Genomic DNA, 16,761 nt, shown 5'->3' on the forward strand with positions numbered 1-16,761 from the left:
TGCATGCTTAATTCATTCTGGTAGTTAACGGAGAGTGAAAACATCGCTCTTGGAATTTCTGCCCGCCTTGGTCTGCCGTAGGTGGATAACTGGACGGGCGCTGGGGTAACCACCTGAGTCGCGTGAGCGGCCGCCCGCTGTCGCATTCACCGTGGCATAGATGGCGTCCATCTTTCACAATTTTAGCCACGCGTGGGAAAGACTACATCTGCGTGCTGAGTTCGGTGAACTCGCCCTGCCCTCGCGACTTGACGAATGTGAACACAGAGGTTTCTCCGAACGACAGACCACTCACGCAAATGGCGTGGCCGGCCGTTGTGGCCGAGCGGTTCTAGGCGCTTCAGTCTGGAACCATGCGACCGCTACGGTCGCAGGTTCGAATCCTGCCTCGGGCATGGATGTGTGTGATGTCCTTAGGTTAGTTAGGTGTAAGTAGTTCTAAGTTCTAGGGGACTGATGAGCTCAGATGTTAAGTCCCATAGTGCTCAGAGCCATTTGAACCATTTTTGAGCAAATGCCGTCTCCCGTGCGATAACACAATATTGTGCAGTAACCATTGGGCACCTGGGGCACCTCCATGGGATGGTCCTTTGTCTAGTGCCTACGGACCTTTGACGCCCTGAGAATAAACACTGAGAAGACAATTACGGAAAATTTTTGGCGGGATGCCGTTTGATGTGCGGAGCTCGGAATTTTCGGGAACTGCGATGTGACATACAAGGTGCATTCAAGTTCTAAGGCCTCCGATTTTTTTTCTAATTAACTACTCACCCGAAATCGATGAAACTGGCGTTACTTCTCGACGTAATCGCCCTGCAGACGTATACATTTTTCACAACGCTGACGCCATGATTCCATGGCAGCGGCGAAGGCTTCTTTAGGAGTCTGTTTTGATCACTGGAAAATCGCTGAGGCAATAGCAGCACGGCTGGTGAATGTGCGGCCACGAAGAGTGTCTTTCATTGTTGGAAAAAGCCAAAAGTCACTAGGAGCCAGGTCAGGTGAGTAGGGAGCATGAGGAATCACTTCAAAGTTGTTATCACGAAGAAACTGTTGCGTAACGTTAGCTCGATGTTCGGGTGCGTTGTCTTGGTGCAACAGCACACGCGCAGCCCTTCCCGGACGTTTTTGTTGTAGCGCAGGAAGGAATTTGTTCTTCAAAACATTTTCGTAGGCTGCAGCTGTTACCGTAGTGCCCTTTGAAACGCAATTGGTAAGGATTACGCCCTCGCTGTCCCAGAACATGGACACCATCATTTTTTCAGCACTGGCGGTTACCCGAAATTTTTTTGGTGGCGGTGAATCTGTGTGCTTCCATTGAGCTGACTGGCGCTTTGTTTCTGGATTGAAAATTGGCATCCACGTCTCATCCATTGTCACAACCGACGAAAAGAAAGTCCCATTCATGCTGTCGTTGCGCGTCAACATTGCTTGGCAACATGCCACACGGGCAGCCATCTGGTCGTCCGTCAGCATTCGTGGCACCCACCTGGATGACACTTTTCGCATTTTCAGGTCGTCATGCAGGATTGTGTGCACAGAACCCACAGAAATGCCAACTCTGGAGGCGATCTGTTCAACAGTCATTCGGCGATCCCCCAAAACAATTCTCTCCACTTTCTCGATCATGTCGTCAGACCGGCTTGTGCGAGCCCGAAGTTGTTTCGGTTTGTTGTCACACGATGTTCTGCCTTCATTAAACTGTCGCACCCACGAACGCACTTTCGACACATCCATAACTCCATCACCACATGTCTCCTTCAACTGTCGATGAATTTCAATTGGTTTCACACCACGCAAATTCAGAAAACGAATGATTGCACGCTGTTCAAGTAAGGAAAACGTCGCCATTTTAAGTATTTAAAACAGTTCTCATTCTCGCCACTGGCGGTAAAATTCCATCTGCCGTACGGTGCTGCCATCTCTGGGACGTATTGACAATGAACGCAGCCTCATTTTAAAACAATGCGCATGTTTCTATCTCTTTCCAGTCCGGAGAAAAAAAATCGGAGGCCTTAGAACTTGAATGCACCTCGTAGGGCGGCACTTGCAAGTTGCTGGAAAGAGGAGTGGTCTCAGTTTTGGCAGGCTCACACCGAGAAAGGGCAGGAGAGTACACTGTTTGATACTTTCTTGCTGAGAACCATAGTAAGCACTTCTTCCCTGGGAGCCATAGTAGACAGCCTTGGTCGTTGGGGAGAGTGATGATGATGTTTGGTTTGTGGGGCGCTCAACTGCGCTGTCATCAGCGCCCGTACAAAGTCCCATTTTTTACACAGTCCAAGTTTTTTACACAGTCCAATCTAGCCGCTGCCACAATGATGATGATGGTAATGAAACGATGAGGACAACACAAACACCCAGTCCCCGGGTAGAGAAAATCTCCAACCCGGTCGGGAATCGAACCCGGGATTCCGTGATCCAGAGACAGCAACGCTAGCCACTAGAGTTGAAGAGAGTAAAGTATCAGACACTTCCTTGCTGAGAGCCGTAGTAAGCACTTCTCTGCCGGGAGCCTTAGTAGACAGACTTGGTCATTGAGACGCGCATAGATCGGTTTTCTTCACCGCAAGAGGAGAAGGCAATTCACGAGCAGACAGGCCGCGTCATGCTAGCGTCCGACTTTGCCTGGCATCCCACCTCCCCTCATCTTGTGTAAATGATGTAAGTGTCGCAACCACGACGCACGACGTTCGTAAAGGATGATAGGCACGTTGGTTCAGATTCATCAATCAGCCACTGTGTGGTGACCTTTCGGCCATGATTTCGCTCTTTGGGTTTCTGTATATCTTTATTCACAAAGTTTCAGGTGCAATCATCACCAACACTTCAGTTCTGCGATTAACAGTCAGTTAACACGATTTCTTGTTCGTTCATTCTATTTTAACTTTTCCCGTCCTTTCGCACTGAAGATTTACAGTTATCAGACGCTCGTATGTCTAAACACATGCATTCTCTCGTGATGAGAATTTGTCAATGGTAAAACAGATCGACTGAGCCTTACCCCAGTGGCGCCTTGCAACCAAGCTAACTGTATTTGAGAGAAGAATATATCATAGCCAGATCTGCGGAAAGTTTCTTCCAATAAAATTAAGTGTGTTCGGACTTGTATAGCCGCACTAGGGCGTTATTTCCAGCATATATTTTACCTGCATAGCACCTTTCCGAGCACCGTGTGTATTACATACCTTGCACTCTATATTATGTAAGTTTTTTTCAGCATTCGTGTTGTTACTCCAAAGCAACCAAATATTTAGACACACACACACACACACACACACACACACACACACACACACACACACACACAAGCGCCCGTGCGAGCCCGCACACATACATACGGGCTGGCATGAAACAGTCAGAAAAGCTTGTAAGGGTGTTGAAGTGTAGGTTGTACAAAGAAATAATTGTTCAGAAGAAAATTCGATACGTTGCGCCGTTTCCGAGTTAATTAGCATTAAAGTTAGACAGATACAATTAGTGTCAGTTGTACTCATAGCGTAGATGACAGTGCATGAGACTTCTCAACCTTTGGCTCGGATTTGATCCTTACTAGCATCCCTTATGTAGTTTTGTACCGCTGTTTTGTTCGGTTTTAGGAAACCATACGAAGAGCACGTTTGGCGATACCGTCTCTAGCGCGGGGCTCGAATTTGCGCGCAACGGCGTGATCAGCTAACTGCAATGTTAATTAATTTTGAAACTGTGCAACGTATCGAATTTTTTTCTTAACAATTATTTCTCAGCACAGCCTACTCTGCAACAACCTTACAAGATTTTCAGCCTGTTTCTGGCCCCCTGTACATTTATAAAGTGGTTATAATTGTACTTTCACTACTTGGACCTGTGTAGAAGGAAAACTATTTACCGTACGGCTATCCAACTTCATAGGAATGAAATGCGTTCCAGGATTTGCGTTGTGTTAGTGGTGCTAGTGTCATGACTTGCCTTTAAGTGCCGAACTGTGTGATTTGGCTTCCACCTCCAACAAATTCCAATATTTCAAAATGTTTTTACCAGAATGAAATTGTAATCCCAGATAGGTGTTGGGAGCTGCGCAACAGAGGAACTGAATTTTTAAAAGATGTTCTCTGCGTATTATAATTTGGTGATCGCTCTATGCTGTATGATTGATTTGCAAAACTGGGGTTTCTTCTCTGAATGAGTGCAGGCTCTGCGCAATGTACTGAAAACTGCGCCCACTGAAATCTGCGCCCAGTGAAATTTGTGCCCGACAGATAGAAGAGCTCAGGGGCGCTACCTAGAGGTCTTCGAGCTCGCATTTTCAAGTCATACTTTACAGAACGCTGCGAACTGAGATATGTTAAGAGTACATCCACAGCTTTCTACAAGAAATCGATGCACTTTGCAAAACCATGGAACGTATATCAGATGCTGTTTCAGATACTAGTCATTTGATTAAAACTTCAGAAACGAAACTTCACACGATTATACAAAAATCAGTTCTCAATTATAAGATTCCTGAAGACGATGTTCTTGCACAAATTTCAGACTAAGAAGTTTTTTTTTTCTTTTTGGAAAAATGTTCCCAACTTTATTTTGTCGCAAAGATTTAAGATTTTCCTTAACTGTATGGGTTTCGATAGCGTTAAGTAAGAGAATTCTCTTTTTGCAAAAGTCAGATTAATTAAGAACTATCTAGGGTCCATTATGAGTCAAGCAGATAGTCAATAAAAAGTTGCCTAGCTAATGTTATCGATACTGATGACATGATTTCATAAATTTGCAGCCTAAAGAAGGAAGAAATTGTAAGCTACATGCTTGTCACCTGTCACTATGGAGGTCCTCGGTTACTTGTTCTTCTTCCTTAATAATCAATTAAATTGTGTGGTTTTTTATGTATTTTACTAATTCGTTTTCATCCATTAAAACAGTTTACAAAATAGTTACCTTATACTTTGATTACTTAACTACGCATATGAAAAAAAAACACCTTCACATGAATGTCACATTTTATGTTTTTGTGAGGTTGGCAATTTGGGGGATGGGGATGACATATTAAATTTGCACCGTGTACCACTACGTAAATATCAACCCGAACCGGAGGACAACATTGGGTATGTAGATAACAAAATAGGGAATTCTTCGTAAAGTTCCGTACAAGTTGGAAATTGATCACTGCAAATATCGCCAAGACATTCCACAACATTTAAATAACTCATGAGTCTTATCTTTACGCCATTAAAATATGTGTACGTGTCTTATAAGCTTTATTAAATGAATGACAATGGCATTCGCAGAAACAAAGTTTACATTCCACTGATATGTTTAATTTTAGCTCAATGTATCTTCACTCATCGTTATAACAACCTGGCGAAAATTTTTTGCATTTGGTGTTTTACGTCGCATCGACTGTTGTTATCGCTAGGGTTTCAGCTTTCGCTCGGATTTGTTGTTACAGGGAACCATCCCTCTATTTGCCTAGAATGATGTGAGAACCCACAGAAAACAAATTCGATAAGGCCAGCCATAGAATTGAGCCCAGGTTTTTGAAAATAATCAGATTTCCATTACACTTTATCCAGCCATTGGACTGGCTAAATGGCAAACGTAAATTATTGTCACTTGGCGTGTTTAAAGTCGGCTTATAAGCATCATCAACACATCTTTTTTAATTTTTTATTTATATGTTGCTATTCACATTTTGTACATTTTTCTATCTATATACATCTTCTGATAAATTTAATCAAGTTTTTGAAGGTAGGAGATAGGTTTCATACAAGCCCTGATCTCAGCATCCCTTCGTACTTTATTTACTATTTTTCTAACCTTTAATCCCGTTTCGTGTAGACTGTTTTTTTCGTTTATCTTCCATACTCAGCTCTACCCTCACTAACGCGAAAGCAGAATTTTCCACTTCTCTTTTGGCACACATAATTACGTAATTGATTTCACAGTGTTGGTAGGGCTGCCGTTTGCAGCAGCTCCAAAGGTTGATAGCGTTTTCTTCATTGTCCAGCCATCTATCTACAAAGTAGGCGCAGAAAGGCAGGTGATATCCGTTGCGTATGAATATATCTCGAGCCAGCCATCACATACATCTTCAAAGCGTAGAAACGCCAGCGCAGCACACACGCGAAATTGTTGTCTCACTTCTTCATTTTCTTTGTATTCGTGAGTGAACCCTATATCTTGAACTTTTCTCCAGAGAGACTTTTTTGTGTTGAAATAACATCCATATAACATATTCCATTCTGGAATATTTCTCACAGAATTTCGAAAAAACGGATATATGTCTCTTTCCTTTTGTTTGCCAGTAATGTAAAGGCAGCTGAATAGCTGTTTGTCTCGTTATTTGTACTTTGTGGGAGTCGTGTATATCAGCGAAAAGTGCTTACTACAGCACTTGAGCGTACCACCCATACAAAAGTCTTGTTTACTTCTTAGAGTCTCTCTTCCTTCTCTTCCGTTAAAAACTATTTTCCTTTCTCATAAGCCCGCATCTCGTGGTCGTGCGGTAGCGTTCTCGCTTCCCACGCCCGGGTTCCCGGGTTCGATTCCCGGCGGGGTCAGGGATTTTCTCTGCCTCGTGATGGCTGGGTGTTGTGTGCTGTCCTTAGGTTAGTTAGGTTTAAGTAGTTCTAAGTTCTAGGGGACTTATGACCACAGCAGTTGAGTCCCATAGTGCTAAGAGCCATTTGAACCATTTGAACCTTTCTCATAATATGTTACCGCTTAACAGAAAACATCATTCACAACTAGTAAATCTGCTTTGAGATCAATTTCTCCTCTTGTCTGTGGATCTCTCATTTCCCTGTGATTTCGCCCGCTGGTAGTAGAAATTTCTCTTCTCCGGATGTCTCATTTCCCTGCGATTTCGCCCGCTGGTAGTACAAATTTCTCTTCGTTGCTTGCTACTGGCATTTCAGTGACAAAATCATACCATTGATTATGTAGGCAGTCTGCGTTGCCAGATTCACAGTCTTCCTTATTTCCAAAAGAGCTTCATCCAGAGTTCCACATTGCTGATCGAGTGAAAAAAGCACCGGCGAATCCTTGGTTTTAACCATTCCTCGGCAGCGGTTTCTTTTTCTGTGTTGAACAGCGCCACGTCACAGTCTCGTCTTCTTTCGTTCTGTTCACTATGTAAGAATGACCTTCATAGTAGCAACAAAGCTGACAGCGAATGGTCGCTGAAACTTCCATTTCGGAACTACTGTCACAGAAGTACACAAGTCGCACGATGTCAACTCTGCGACAGCTAGAACGGTACTAACGCTGTTTGTTCAGACAGTCGGCTACTTTGGCAGAGGAAGTCTATCGGGGCGCAGTTCGACCGTGTCTGTGGAGGAGGTGGTTTACAGTAATTACGACGATACGGGCTAAGGTAGGCTGTGACACAAAAGGTAATGGGCGCAGATCTCACAGATTTCTGGTTGGGTGCAAATTTCACTGAGCGCAGTTTTCATGGATTCGTTCCTCGTACACAGTACATACAAATGAACAATGGAAATTAGTAATGAAATCAGGTCAGTGGCGGATCGGCGGCACATCGATGTATTGCGTCTTTCCTGCTAGAAATGCGGAAAAATAGCACAAGTAATACAAAAAATATTCATATAAAAAACATACGATTGCTGAATTAATAAGAAAGAAACACGTAAATAACTCAAAAGTAAGCTCGTATATCATGAAATCATTTGCAGCTACAGCCCTTGATGCTTACATTGCAACAGCTGAAAGCAAAAAGACAAGTGCGAACAGCCGGGCTACCCCTAGTTGCTCCCTAAAAACACTGTTATTACTCAAGCATCTACATACAGAATCGTTACATATATATACAAATATTGATGCAAATATTGATACAGAGATACAGGAAATAAATTTTTTTGGAAGGGGTATTACAATATCTCGCCGCCCTCCCCTCCCCTTCCCCCCCGATTAACTGTGATACAGTTCATTGCATCGGTGTTCTTAGTCATTCACCCTTTACACATCTGAAAGAAAAAACAGAATGTACACATTTCTTTCTCTTGTTTGATGAAAACAGTTCTATGTTCTGTTCAATCATTGCGAAAGCCTTGACACAAAAAATAAAAAAAAATGGTTCAGATGGCTCTGAGCACTATGGGACTTAACTTCTGAGGTCATCAGTCCCCTAGAACTTAGAACTACTTAAACCTAACTAACCTAAGGACGTCGCACACACCCATGCCCGAGGCAGGATTCGAACCTGCGACCGTAGCGCTCGCGCGGTTCCAGACTGTAGCGCCTAGAACCGCTCGGCCACCCCGGCCGGCTCCTTGGCACAGATTTGCCCTTTATCGCCATGATATATGAGCGACACAATGTTCTGGGGATGAATGTTGATTCCAAACACTTGTCGGCTTACGCACGCGGTGCAGTGTTGGCTGCGAGTCGATCGGAGAAGTGACGTCAGGCACGGATTATGACGCCAGACATTTATGCACCCAAATTGGATGAAAATGTAATCACATGTCAGTTCTAGTATAATATATTTGTCCAATGAATACCCGTTTATCGTCTGCATTTCTTCTTGGTGTAGCAATTTTAATGGCCAGTAGTGTATTTCTTGACAATGTGCCTGCATAGAGGCATGTGGGTGGCTTACTATCGTGGTTAGGTACGCTTTATACAGGTCATATCCTGAGAGATAGCGGGCTCCGCTTGTGGGGAGGATTGAAACGCGGTCTGATAGGTGGGTGTAGCCGTTAGGCTGGAGTTCTACTGGCATCGACATCAGCGGATTTCGTCGAGAACTGACATCGGCCGAAGACGACCGATTTTTTTTTTATCAGTGCGCCATTACGTACTCAGTCTCAGTGCAACCGATCTCAACATCAGATTGTGGAAAAGTTGGAGCAGAAGAGAATTGAAGTGTCTGAGATGTGGTGCTACAGAATAATGTTGGAAGTTAGGTGGACTGATAAGATACGGAAAGTGCAGGTTCTGCACAGAAACGGCGAAGAAAGGAAAATAAATGTAAAACACTGACAAGGAGAAGGGAGAGGAGCGTAGGACCCCTCAGAGAATAACCTCTAGAGGGAGCTGTAGAGGGCAAAAAACTGTAGAGCAAGACAGAGATTAGAATATTTGTACATGAGCAAATACTGAGGAAGTATGTTGTAAGAGCTACTCTGAGATTGAAAGGTTGGAACAGGAGAGAAATGAGGAATTCGTGGCGGGCTGCATCAAACTAGTCAGAAGACAGATAACTCACAAAGAAGAGGAAGAGGCAGAGAGAGAGAGAGAGAGAGAGAGAGAGAGAGAGAGAGAGAGAGAGATTGGGGTGAAGGTGGGGGGGGGGGGGAGGGGCACGGAGAGAGGAGTAACCGTATATTTACGATCAGTCTTCCGTTGAATTACATTTTATGATGTCACTGCGAACCATCTCGAGTATGTAATAGAACGTTTCTCCCTTAATTCTCATATTATTGTTCCAGTAACTGAGGAAAGGGTGTATGGTGCTTGCACGTTCTTCTCCAGGCAGACATAACCCATTCACAAGCATTCGGCGTCGTTTTAATGGCGAGAAATTGATGAAGGAGATGGGATGCAGAGTAACTAAGCTATCGGCCGATGTTATCGGCGACCCGAGCTACCCTTGCACCCGGGACTGATTTGGCGGCCCCTTTTCTTGAGCAGCTGATACTGAGAGCGGAGCGGGAAGTTGCGGCTACAGTGCTCCTTCCTGCAGCCACTTTAAGACGCCGGCCGCTCTCAGTGACTCAGAACGCAGCCGTCTCCACGATGTGGTGCACGCTACCAGCTCGTGCCGTCGTCCTGGCAGCTGTCGCGATCTACATGGCTTCGGCGTCTGAGGAGGAGGGTATGTCCATCGTCCTAATTCTCTCGATACTCATTTTTTCAACGGCAGAATTCGACTCCTCCTCTCTGTGGTCAATGGTGACGTAGCGAAAAAAGCCTAGTTGCGCAACACCAGCAACGTCGCAGAAAGTGGGATTCCGTAGTGCCTGCTTTCTCGGATCCGTTAATCAACTCTGTTCTGCTGTCGAGTGCTGAAGAACCACACGCAACTGGATCGGTGTCCAGAGATACGCGGACATACAGATTTGGACAGAAGATCTGTCGACACAACCGGTTCGCAGAAGGATATGTCTGGTCCGAAGGGATTGATAGCTGTTCCGTCCTCCAACGCTCGCCCCGTACTCCACAGCCCTTCAAGAGCTGTGCGAACGTTGCGCTTGTGGAAATACAAGTTCCTTTGCTTACTTTGCCTCCGAAGCAAGGGCAAGGCGTGGTGCTGTTTAACGCGAAAGAGGCAACTTGTTCAAAGAATAGTCCGCGTTTTGTAGTCCATAAACAAGCAAAAACTATTGTTTGGCCTCGTAATACGTCTGAAATGGCAGTATCTGCATCCATGCATGTCCACGTACTACACATCTGAATCAAAACAAAATCATAGTTCCTCGGACTGAATTTTTTGAATAATATTTTAATACAAAATTCATAGGTGGTGTAATTTTATGCAATAATAATATTTATTACTTCAGAATGTGGTTAATAAATGATTCTTCGGAACATGGTTTCATTTGTAATATTGAAACATCATTTCAGCTTGTTGAATTAAATCGCAGCAGCATTCCATATTGCAACTATGGGAAATTGTTTCCATTTCGAACATTTATACAATAACTGGTGGTCTGCATGTATGCCAGTTACACAAAAGCACGAACGATTAAGGAAGCTCAACATGCAACTGTAGCAGTATTTAATTATGTAATGATCAAAATCTAAATCTGCGTTTATTTAAGACTTTCATCCCTATTTCTTTATATTTGTATATTACTGATCTTCATGCCATATGAAATCAGAATCACAAAACATAATATATTGTTTCATTATTTTCTTTAATTAACTAAAAATATTATTACAGGACAGATACAACTGTTCTGCATGTCTTCATGACAATTATACACCTGGCGTTTGCTGACAATGTACTAAACATCACTCAAACGGCCTTCCTGGCGTCAGAGGCTTCAGTTACTCCCATCCTTTTTCCAACTGCTATTTTCTTTCTAATTAACGCGAGTTATTTCTCTATTCTGTCGTGTGATCTCATTAACAATTTTTCGTAAATCGTTAAGAAAATCCGATTTTAGTGAGCAAGTCGACCAGCTGCGTATCTAATTTTCTTTTGTTTCTGACAGTTGTAGTAAATAAAATAGCAACGAACGATGAATCATTCTTCGACATCTTTGCGTCTTGAAATTGCGTTTTCAAATGGAAATACGGACTTAATTGTTGGTGGTACGATGGCGACTTCAGTGTTCTGTAGAACTGACAAGACAGTATTGTCAGTTCTGTAGAACTGACAATACAGTATTGTTAATAAATACTGAACGTGTAGAGGCCCTTTATGTACTGGCCGTGTCGGGAAAGACGCGGCCACGACGACTTGAATGTGGAGATTTGCTAACACCACCGGCTCGAGAAGGCATTCTCTCGTCCTGAGGGATCGGCGCGCGATCGACGAGACGCGACTCTCTCCCTTCCCTCCCTTGCCAACTAGTTAGTCTGTTCAGTTGAGGAGGGGACGGGGGGGGGGGGGGATGGAGGAGATAGTGGGTGGAGAGAGTTAGTTGACTAATCACGTGTTACTTTGTTAGTAGTCATGATCATCGTTATGATGTGAAATGTGTCAACTGAACAAATGTCGCAGGAATTTTTAAAAAATTTATTTATGTAACACGTAGTTTTATAATTTACATCACTCCGTACAGTAATATATAATCACATATATAACATACGTAACACAGGTACACAATATTTTAATTTTTGTCTGGAAAATGAAGGTTATTGTCCTACAAATAAATTAAATTATTTAAAATAGTTCCAGTCCGCCAGTTATGACCAAGGTTTGTGAGAGGCCTTCCGTAGTTGACAGGTAAAGACCAGGACTGTTAAGTCCCTCCCACTTATACCCGAATGGCAAAACTCTCTGGCCCCTAACAGCTTGCTTGGTAACTGGCTGAAAATAACCGAGACTCTATGATGGGCTAGATCTAAAATTGCTCGCTCTACTCCTTCGAATGGAGATGCACTTACTAACTGTTCGTTCTTGGAGGCTACGTAACTAATCAAGTGTTAATATTTAAGGTACTTCTCCGTTTACGAATAGAGCCGCAAAATTTAGGAATGACTGTACGTCCATTATTGATGAAGAGTGTAACAAGGACGCGCAAATACCTGTGCAACCGACAAGATCGTGAAAAATTTTGCAGTGCCGCATGCAGTGAAAGCTGTTTGTAGGTAGGTGTGCTAGCGGATATTGAAGAGATCTCTTCAAAATTATATACACAGTTTTGTGTACATCAAACTTCCCGTTCAATTGGTGCAACGTTTGTTGACTATCGATCATTAACAAAATCGAATGAACATAAAAGTTTCATAAAATCAGATGAATCCATAATTCAACACACAGGCGTATGCAGTGGGGGGCACTTGTCCCCTACTGCGATCTGGGTAGAGCTTTTTATTCGTCAAAGGTGTCTCAAGAATTTAGAGAAGTAATTGTCTGCAGATTAAACGTTGCCAATCGAGTTTTTGTTCACAGTAAATTTTGGTGATTGCTCGGTACGACAGCCATTTCGGCGCTCTTCTGCAAGAAAATCGTTGCGGAACTTTATAGAACCGCGGCGATACTGTCTACAATCTTTCCTCTGTCACTCCCTTGTGCAGCACTTACGGAACTGCAGAAAGGGATTGGTTCAGCAAACATGCGAATATTCCTACATTGCTTCACAATTGCAAAGGAACAACTGCCAATTGCTACGGATCAACTATCAGTTGTTACGGAGCAATCGATAATTGCTTCGCAACACCCGACCAATGACAGCAAAAAGAAATATAGAGGTTTTGAATATACAAGACCGCTGAGACTGTTGGAATTCCTTATTGGGGAACAAGACCGGCTACGCAAATTAAATTTGTATCTTCAGGTGCTTCACTGTATACAAAGGAATAAAAGAACTTATCGAAATTTAGCCATGCCAAGAGATGGACAAATAAAAGCGATAAGGTGTGTGTCTACTTACAACTAAAAGATTAAACGTTCTATTTAAACCGGATGAAACTGTCCCCAACATTTATATCCTCAAACTTCTTTTCAAGAATGTGCGAGCGTCTGTGATAAAATGTATTGGGGCTAAGGCCACCCTCAAGCTAAAAAAAGAACCCAGTAAAAACGTCAAAGAAAGAACGTAATAGCTATTAAAATGTATAATAAAAATAATTAAAATACTTAGGAAAAACACCGAGTTTGTAACATTAAAAGAGAAACAGTTGTCAATAGCGTCACACTTTACCTTCGTTGTTGACGGCCTGGGGAGGAAGCGTTGCTATTGCCGTCGCCAACTAACCGCTGTGTTCAGCAGGGTCTACGCGGAAGGCCGCTCATGCTCAGTGTCGCAAACATTAAGTAGCCAGATACCTTGATTGAGTCCGCCTGCTTAATAGACGGCACGGAAGCTCAGCGTGCTGGGTCAACGGGTTAGCTGCCCTCTGCAATAAAAAACTGATTCAACGGCTCAACCCTGAACTTGAACGGGTGTCATGGGACATCCGCACCGAACAAATGCGACGAACAATATCGAACAAATGCAAGCGGGCCCGGGTTCGATTGCCGGCCGGGTTGGAGATTTTCTCCGCTCGTGGACGGGGTGTTGTGTTGTCCTCATCATTTCATCCTCATCACTGGCGGGCAAGTCGCCCAATGTGGCGTCGAATGAAATAAGACTTGCACTTGGTGGTCGAACTTCTCCGAATAGGGGCCTCCCGGCCAACGATGCCAAACGCTCATTTCCATTTTTACCGTGATTGAAACGCTGCGGGCTGGCTGCTCGTTTTAAATTACCAAACTGCAATAATCGGAATAATACACTCCTTTTATGAGTCACATAAGACAGAATTACTATTACAACTAATTTCAAAAGGTTTCTTGATACTGTCTAGGGTACTATATGCCAGCGCTATCAAGTGCTGTGTTCTTACATTTAATAAAATTCTTTTCGCAAATGAAAAGCCTTTTGCATCAATAAAAAACGATGGTAGGGCTGGAAATATTTGCCTTTCGTACGTAAACGCATCACCATCTTTGTTCATTCCCTTAAAAAACTTTTCATGAGACCCAACTTGATGTGCAAGGGCGGGAGCAGAATCTTTTTAGGATCTAGTAGTGGTTCACTCTTAATGTTCTTTATACCTAGTTGAAGATATTTTCTGGTGGGCCATTCACGTTTACTCTAATGAGATGCACGAGCTCGGCTATCCCATTCACAGAAAAAGCGGCAATATTTGCTATACCCTAACTGCATACCTAATAGCAGTGCAACCACTTTCAAGTCACCACAAATCTGCCATTGAGAGTCATTATACTTGATGGCTTCTAGTGAAATTTTCATGTTTTGGTATGACTCATATGCACACTATGCCCAACTGGAATAGAAGGAAGCTCAATACGAATATGTAAAAGCACTGCTTTTAAGCTCAACTTTGATGAACCGATAAAGAATCTCCACTCATCAGGGCTGCAATTAATTCTGAGAGCCTTCATTAGACCACTTATGTCTGCACATGCCACAAGGCTATCTTGCATGTTTAAAAAAAAAAAGGAGTGAATTGTTGCTCTCTTCTGCGGTAGAATGAAACATTTACATTGCTTTCCAGAAAATTGCGCTGCTGCAATCTTGCTGCTAAAATCTCAGCCTCAGCTTTAGAGAGTTCCAAATCTCCACTGAGATCACTGAAATCATTTTGAGACAATTTTTGTGGATCATCAGTTGATGATGTATTTGGAAGAAGCTCTGGATCTTGTGATGTACATGGTTCAGGACGTTCAGAATCCCCATCAGAAGTAATCTCGTACTCTGTCGGTGGTACAGGTATTGGCAATCCTTCCCCATGTAGAACTGGACGTATGGTAGATGGAATGTTAGGGTAGATAACTGTCCGCTTCTTCTTCTTAGATATTCCCTTCGTGATAGGAGGAATCATACAAAAGTAGGAGTCTCTGACGTGGTTAGTTGGCTCAGGCCAGATCATGGGCACTGCAAAGGGCATTGAACGTCCTTTCCCATGCATCCAATTCCTGAGGTTGCTGGCAAAAATGTTTCAGATCACAGGTGGAGCCCAGGGTTTATCCTGATCACCCATTTTGCAGCCAAAATAACAACTGTAAGCTTTTTTAATCAATGGCATGAAGCAAATGTAACTTCTCCACACACACAGCAAAGTGTGATAGCACTGTTAACACAAACTCGTGGCATTTTTGTTCACTTCAATAGCAGTCAACTTGAACAACTGGTAGTTAATTTGGAAACAAATGTGCAAAAATTATTACATGCATTAATAAAGTCACTGAAATTGAAGAGGAGGGAGATAAAAAGATCAGTAAAATTGGCATCAAAATGTTTATATCCAAAATATTGCACACAAGTAGGACTAGGGACAGTAATATAATCCACTGTTACTAGATATTATGACTTTGACAAACCAGTATAATATTTGATTTTAAAAGTAACATAAACATCCATATATAATTACCTCACCGTAATGAAACAGTGTATAATGAAAACTAGAGCTAATTTTGAATTGTCTTTGTGATATTCGCGATCAGCACATTAGAATTGATAGGAATTGGCTATTTTCATTCGATTTATATTTTCATTGTTCCACAGTGTAATCAAGAAATATACACTCCTGGAAATGGAAAAAAGAACACATTGACACCGGTGTGTCAGACCCACCATACTTGCTCCGGACACTGCGAGAGGGCTGTACAAGCAATGATCACACGCACGGCACAGCAGACACACCAGTAACCGCGGTGTTGGCCGTCGAATGGCGCTAGCTGCGCAGCATTTGTGCACCGCCGCCGTCAGTGTCAGCCAGTTTGCCATGGCATACGGAGCTCCATCGCAGTCTTTAACACTGGTAGCATGCCGCGACAGCGTGGACGTGAACCGTATGTGCAGTTGACGGCCTTTCAGCGAGGGCGTATAGTCGTCATGCGGGAGGCCGGGTGGACGTACCGCCGAATTGCTCAACACGTGGGGCGTGAGGTCTCCACAGTACATCGATGTTGTCGCCAGTGGTCGGCGGAAGGTGCACGTGCCCGTCGACCTGGGACCGGACCGCAGCGACGCATGGATGCACGCCAAGACCGTAGGATCCTACGCAGTGCCGTAGGGGACCGCACCGCCACTTCCCAGCAAATTAGGGACACTGTTGTTCCTGGGGTATCGGCGAGGACCATTCGCAACCGTCTCCATGAAGCTGGGCTACGGTCCCGCACACCGTTAGGCCGTCTTCCGCTCACGCCCCAACATCGTGCAGCCCGCCTCCAGTGGTGTCGCGACAGGCGTGAATGGAGGGCCGAATGGAGACGTGTCGTCTTCAGCGATGAGAGTCGCTTCTGCCTTGGTGCCAATGATAGTCGTATGCGTGTTTGGCGCCGTGCAGGTGAGCGCCACAATCAGGACTGCATACGACCGAGGCACACAGGGCCAACACCCGGCATCATGGTGTGGGGAGCGATCTCCTACACTGGCCGTACACCACTGGTGATCGTCGAGGGGACACTGAATAGTGCATGGTACATCCAAACCGTCATCGAACCCATCGTTCTACCATTCCTAGACCGGCAAGGGAACTTGCTGTTCCAACAGGACAATGCACGTCCGCATGTATCCCGTGCCACCCAACGTGCTCTAGAAGGTGTAAGTCAACTACCCTGGCCAGCAAGATCTCCGGATCTGT

The 16,761-nt window shown here is 43.9% G+C and overlaps 1 protein-coding gene across 2 annotated transcripts in view; it reads left to right on the forward strand.

The window, feature by feature from the left end:
• The first annotated feature begins 9,702 nt into the window (after positions 1-9,702).
• The window catches only part of LOC126473763 (G-protein coupled receptor Mth2-like), a 641,204-nt gene continuing 634,145 nt past the window's right edge, over positions 9,703-16,761 (forward strand). Inside the window, exon 1 of one of the 2 annotated variants that reach the window (XM_050101033.1) lies at positions 9,703-9,811. In XM_050101033.1, the coding sequence (XP_049956990.1) occupies positions 9,733-9,811 (79 nt within the window). In that variant the 5' untranslated portion in view covers positions 9,703-9,732. The remainder of the gene's footprint in view (positions 9,812-16,761) is intronic. The other variant, XM_050101049.1, reaches the window with a different exon arrangement.

The sequence above is a fragment of the Schistocerca serialis genome, chromosome 1 (assembly GCF_023864345.2).
Source record: "Schistocerca serialis cubense isolate TAMUIC-IGC-003099 chromosome 1, iqSchSeri2.2, whole genome shotgun sequence".
NCBI classification, from domain to species: Eukaryota; Metazoa; Arthropoda; class Insecta; order Orthoptera; family Acrididae; genus Schistocerca; species Schistocerca serialis.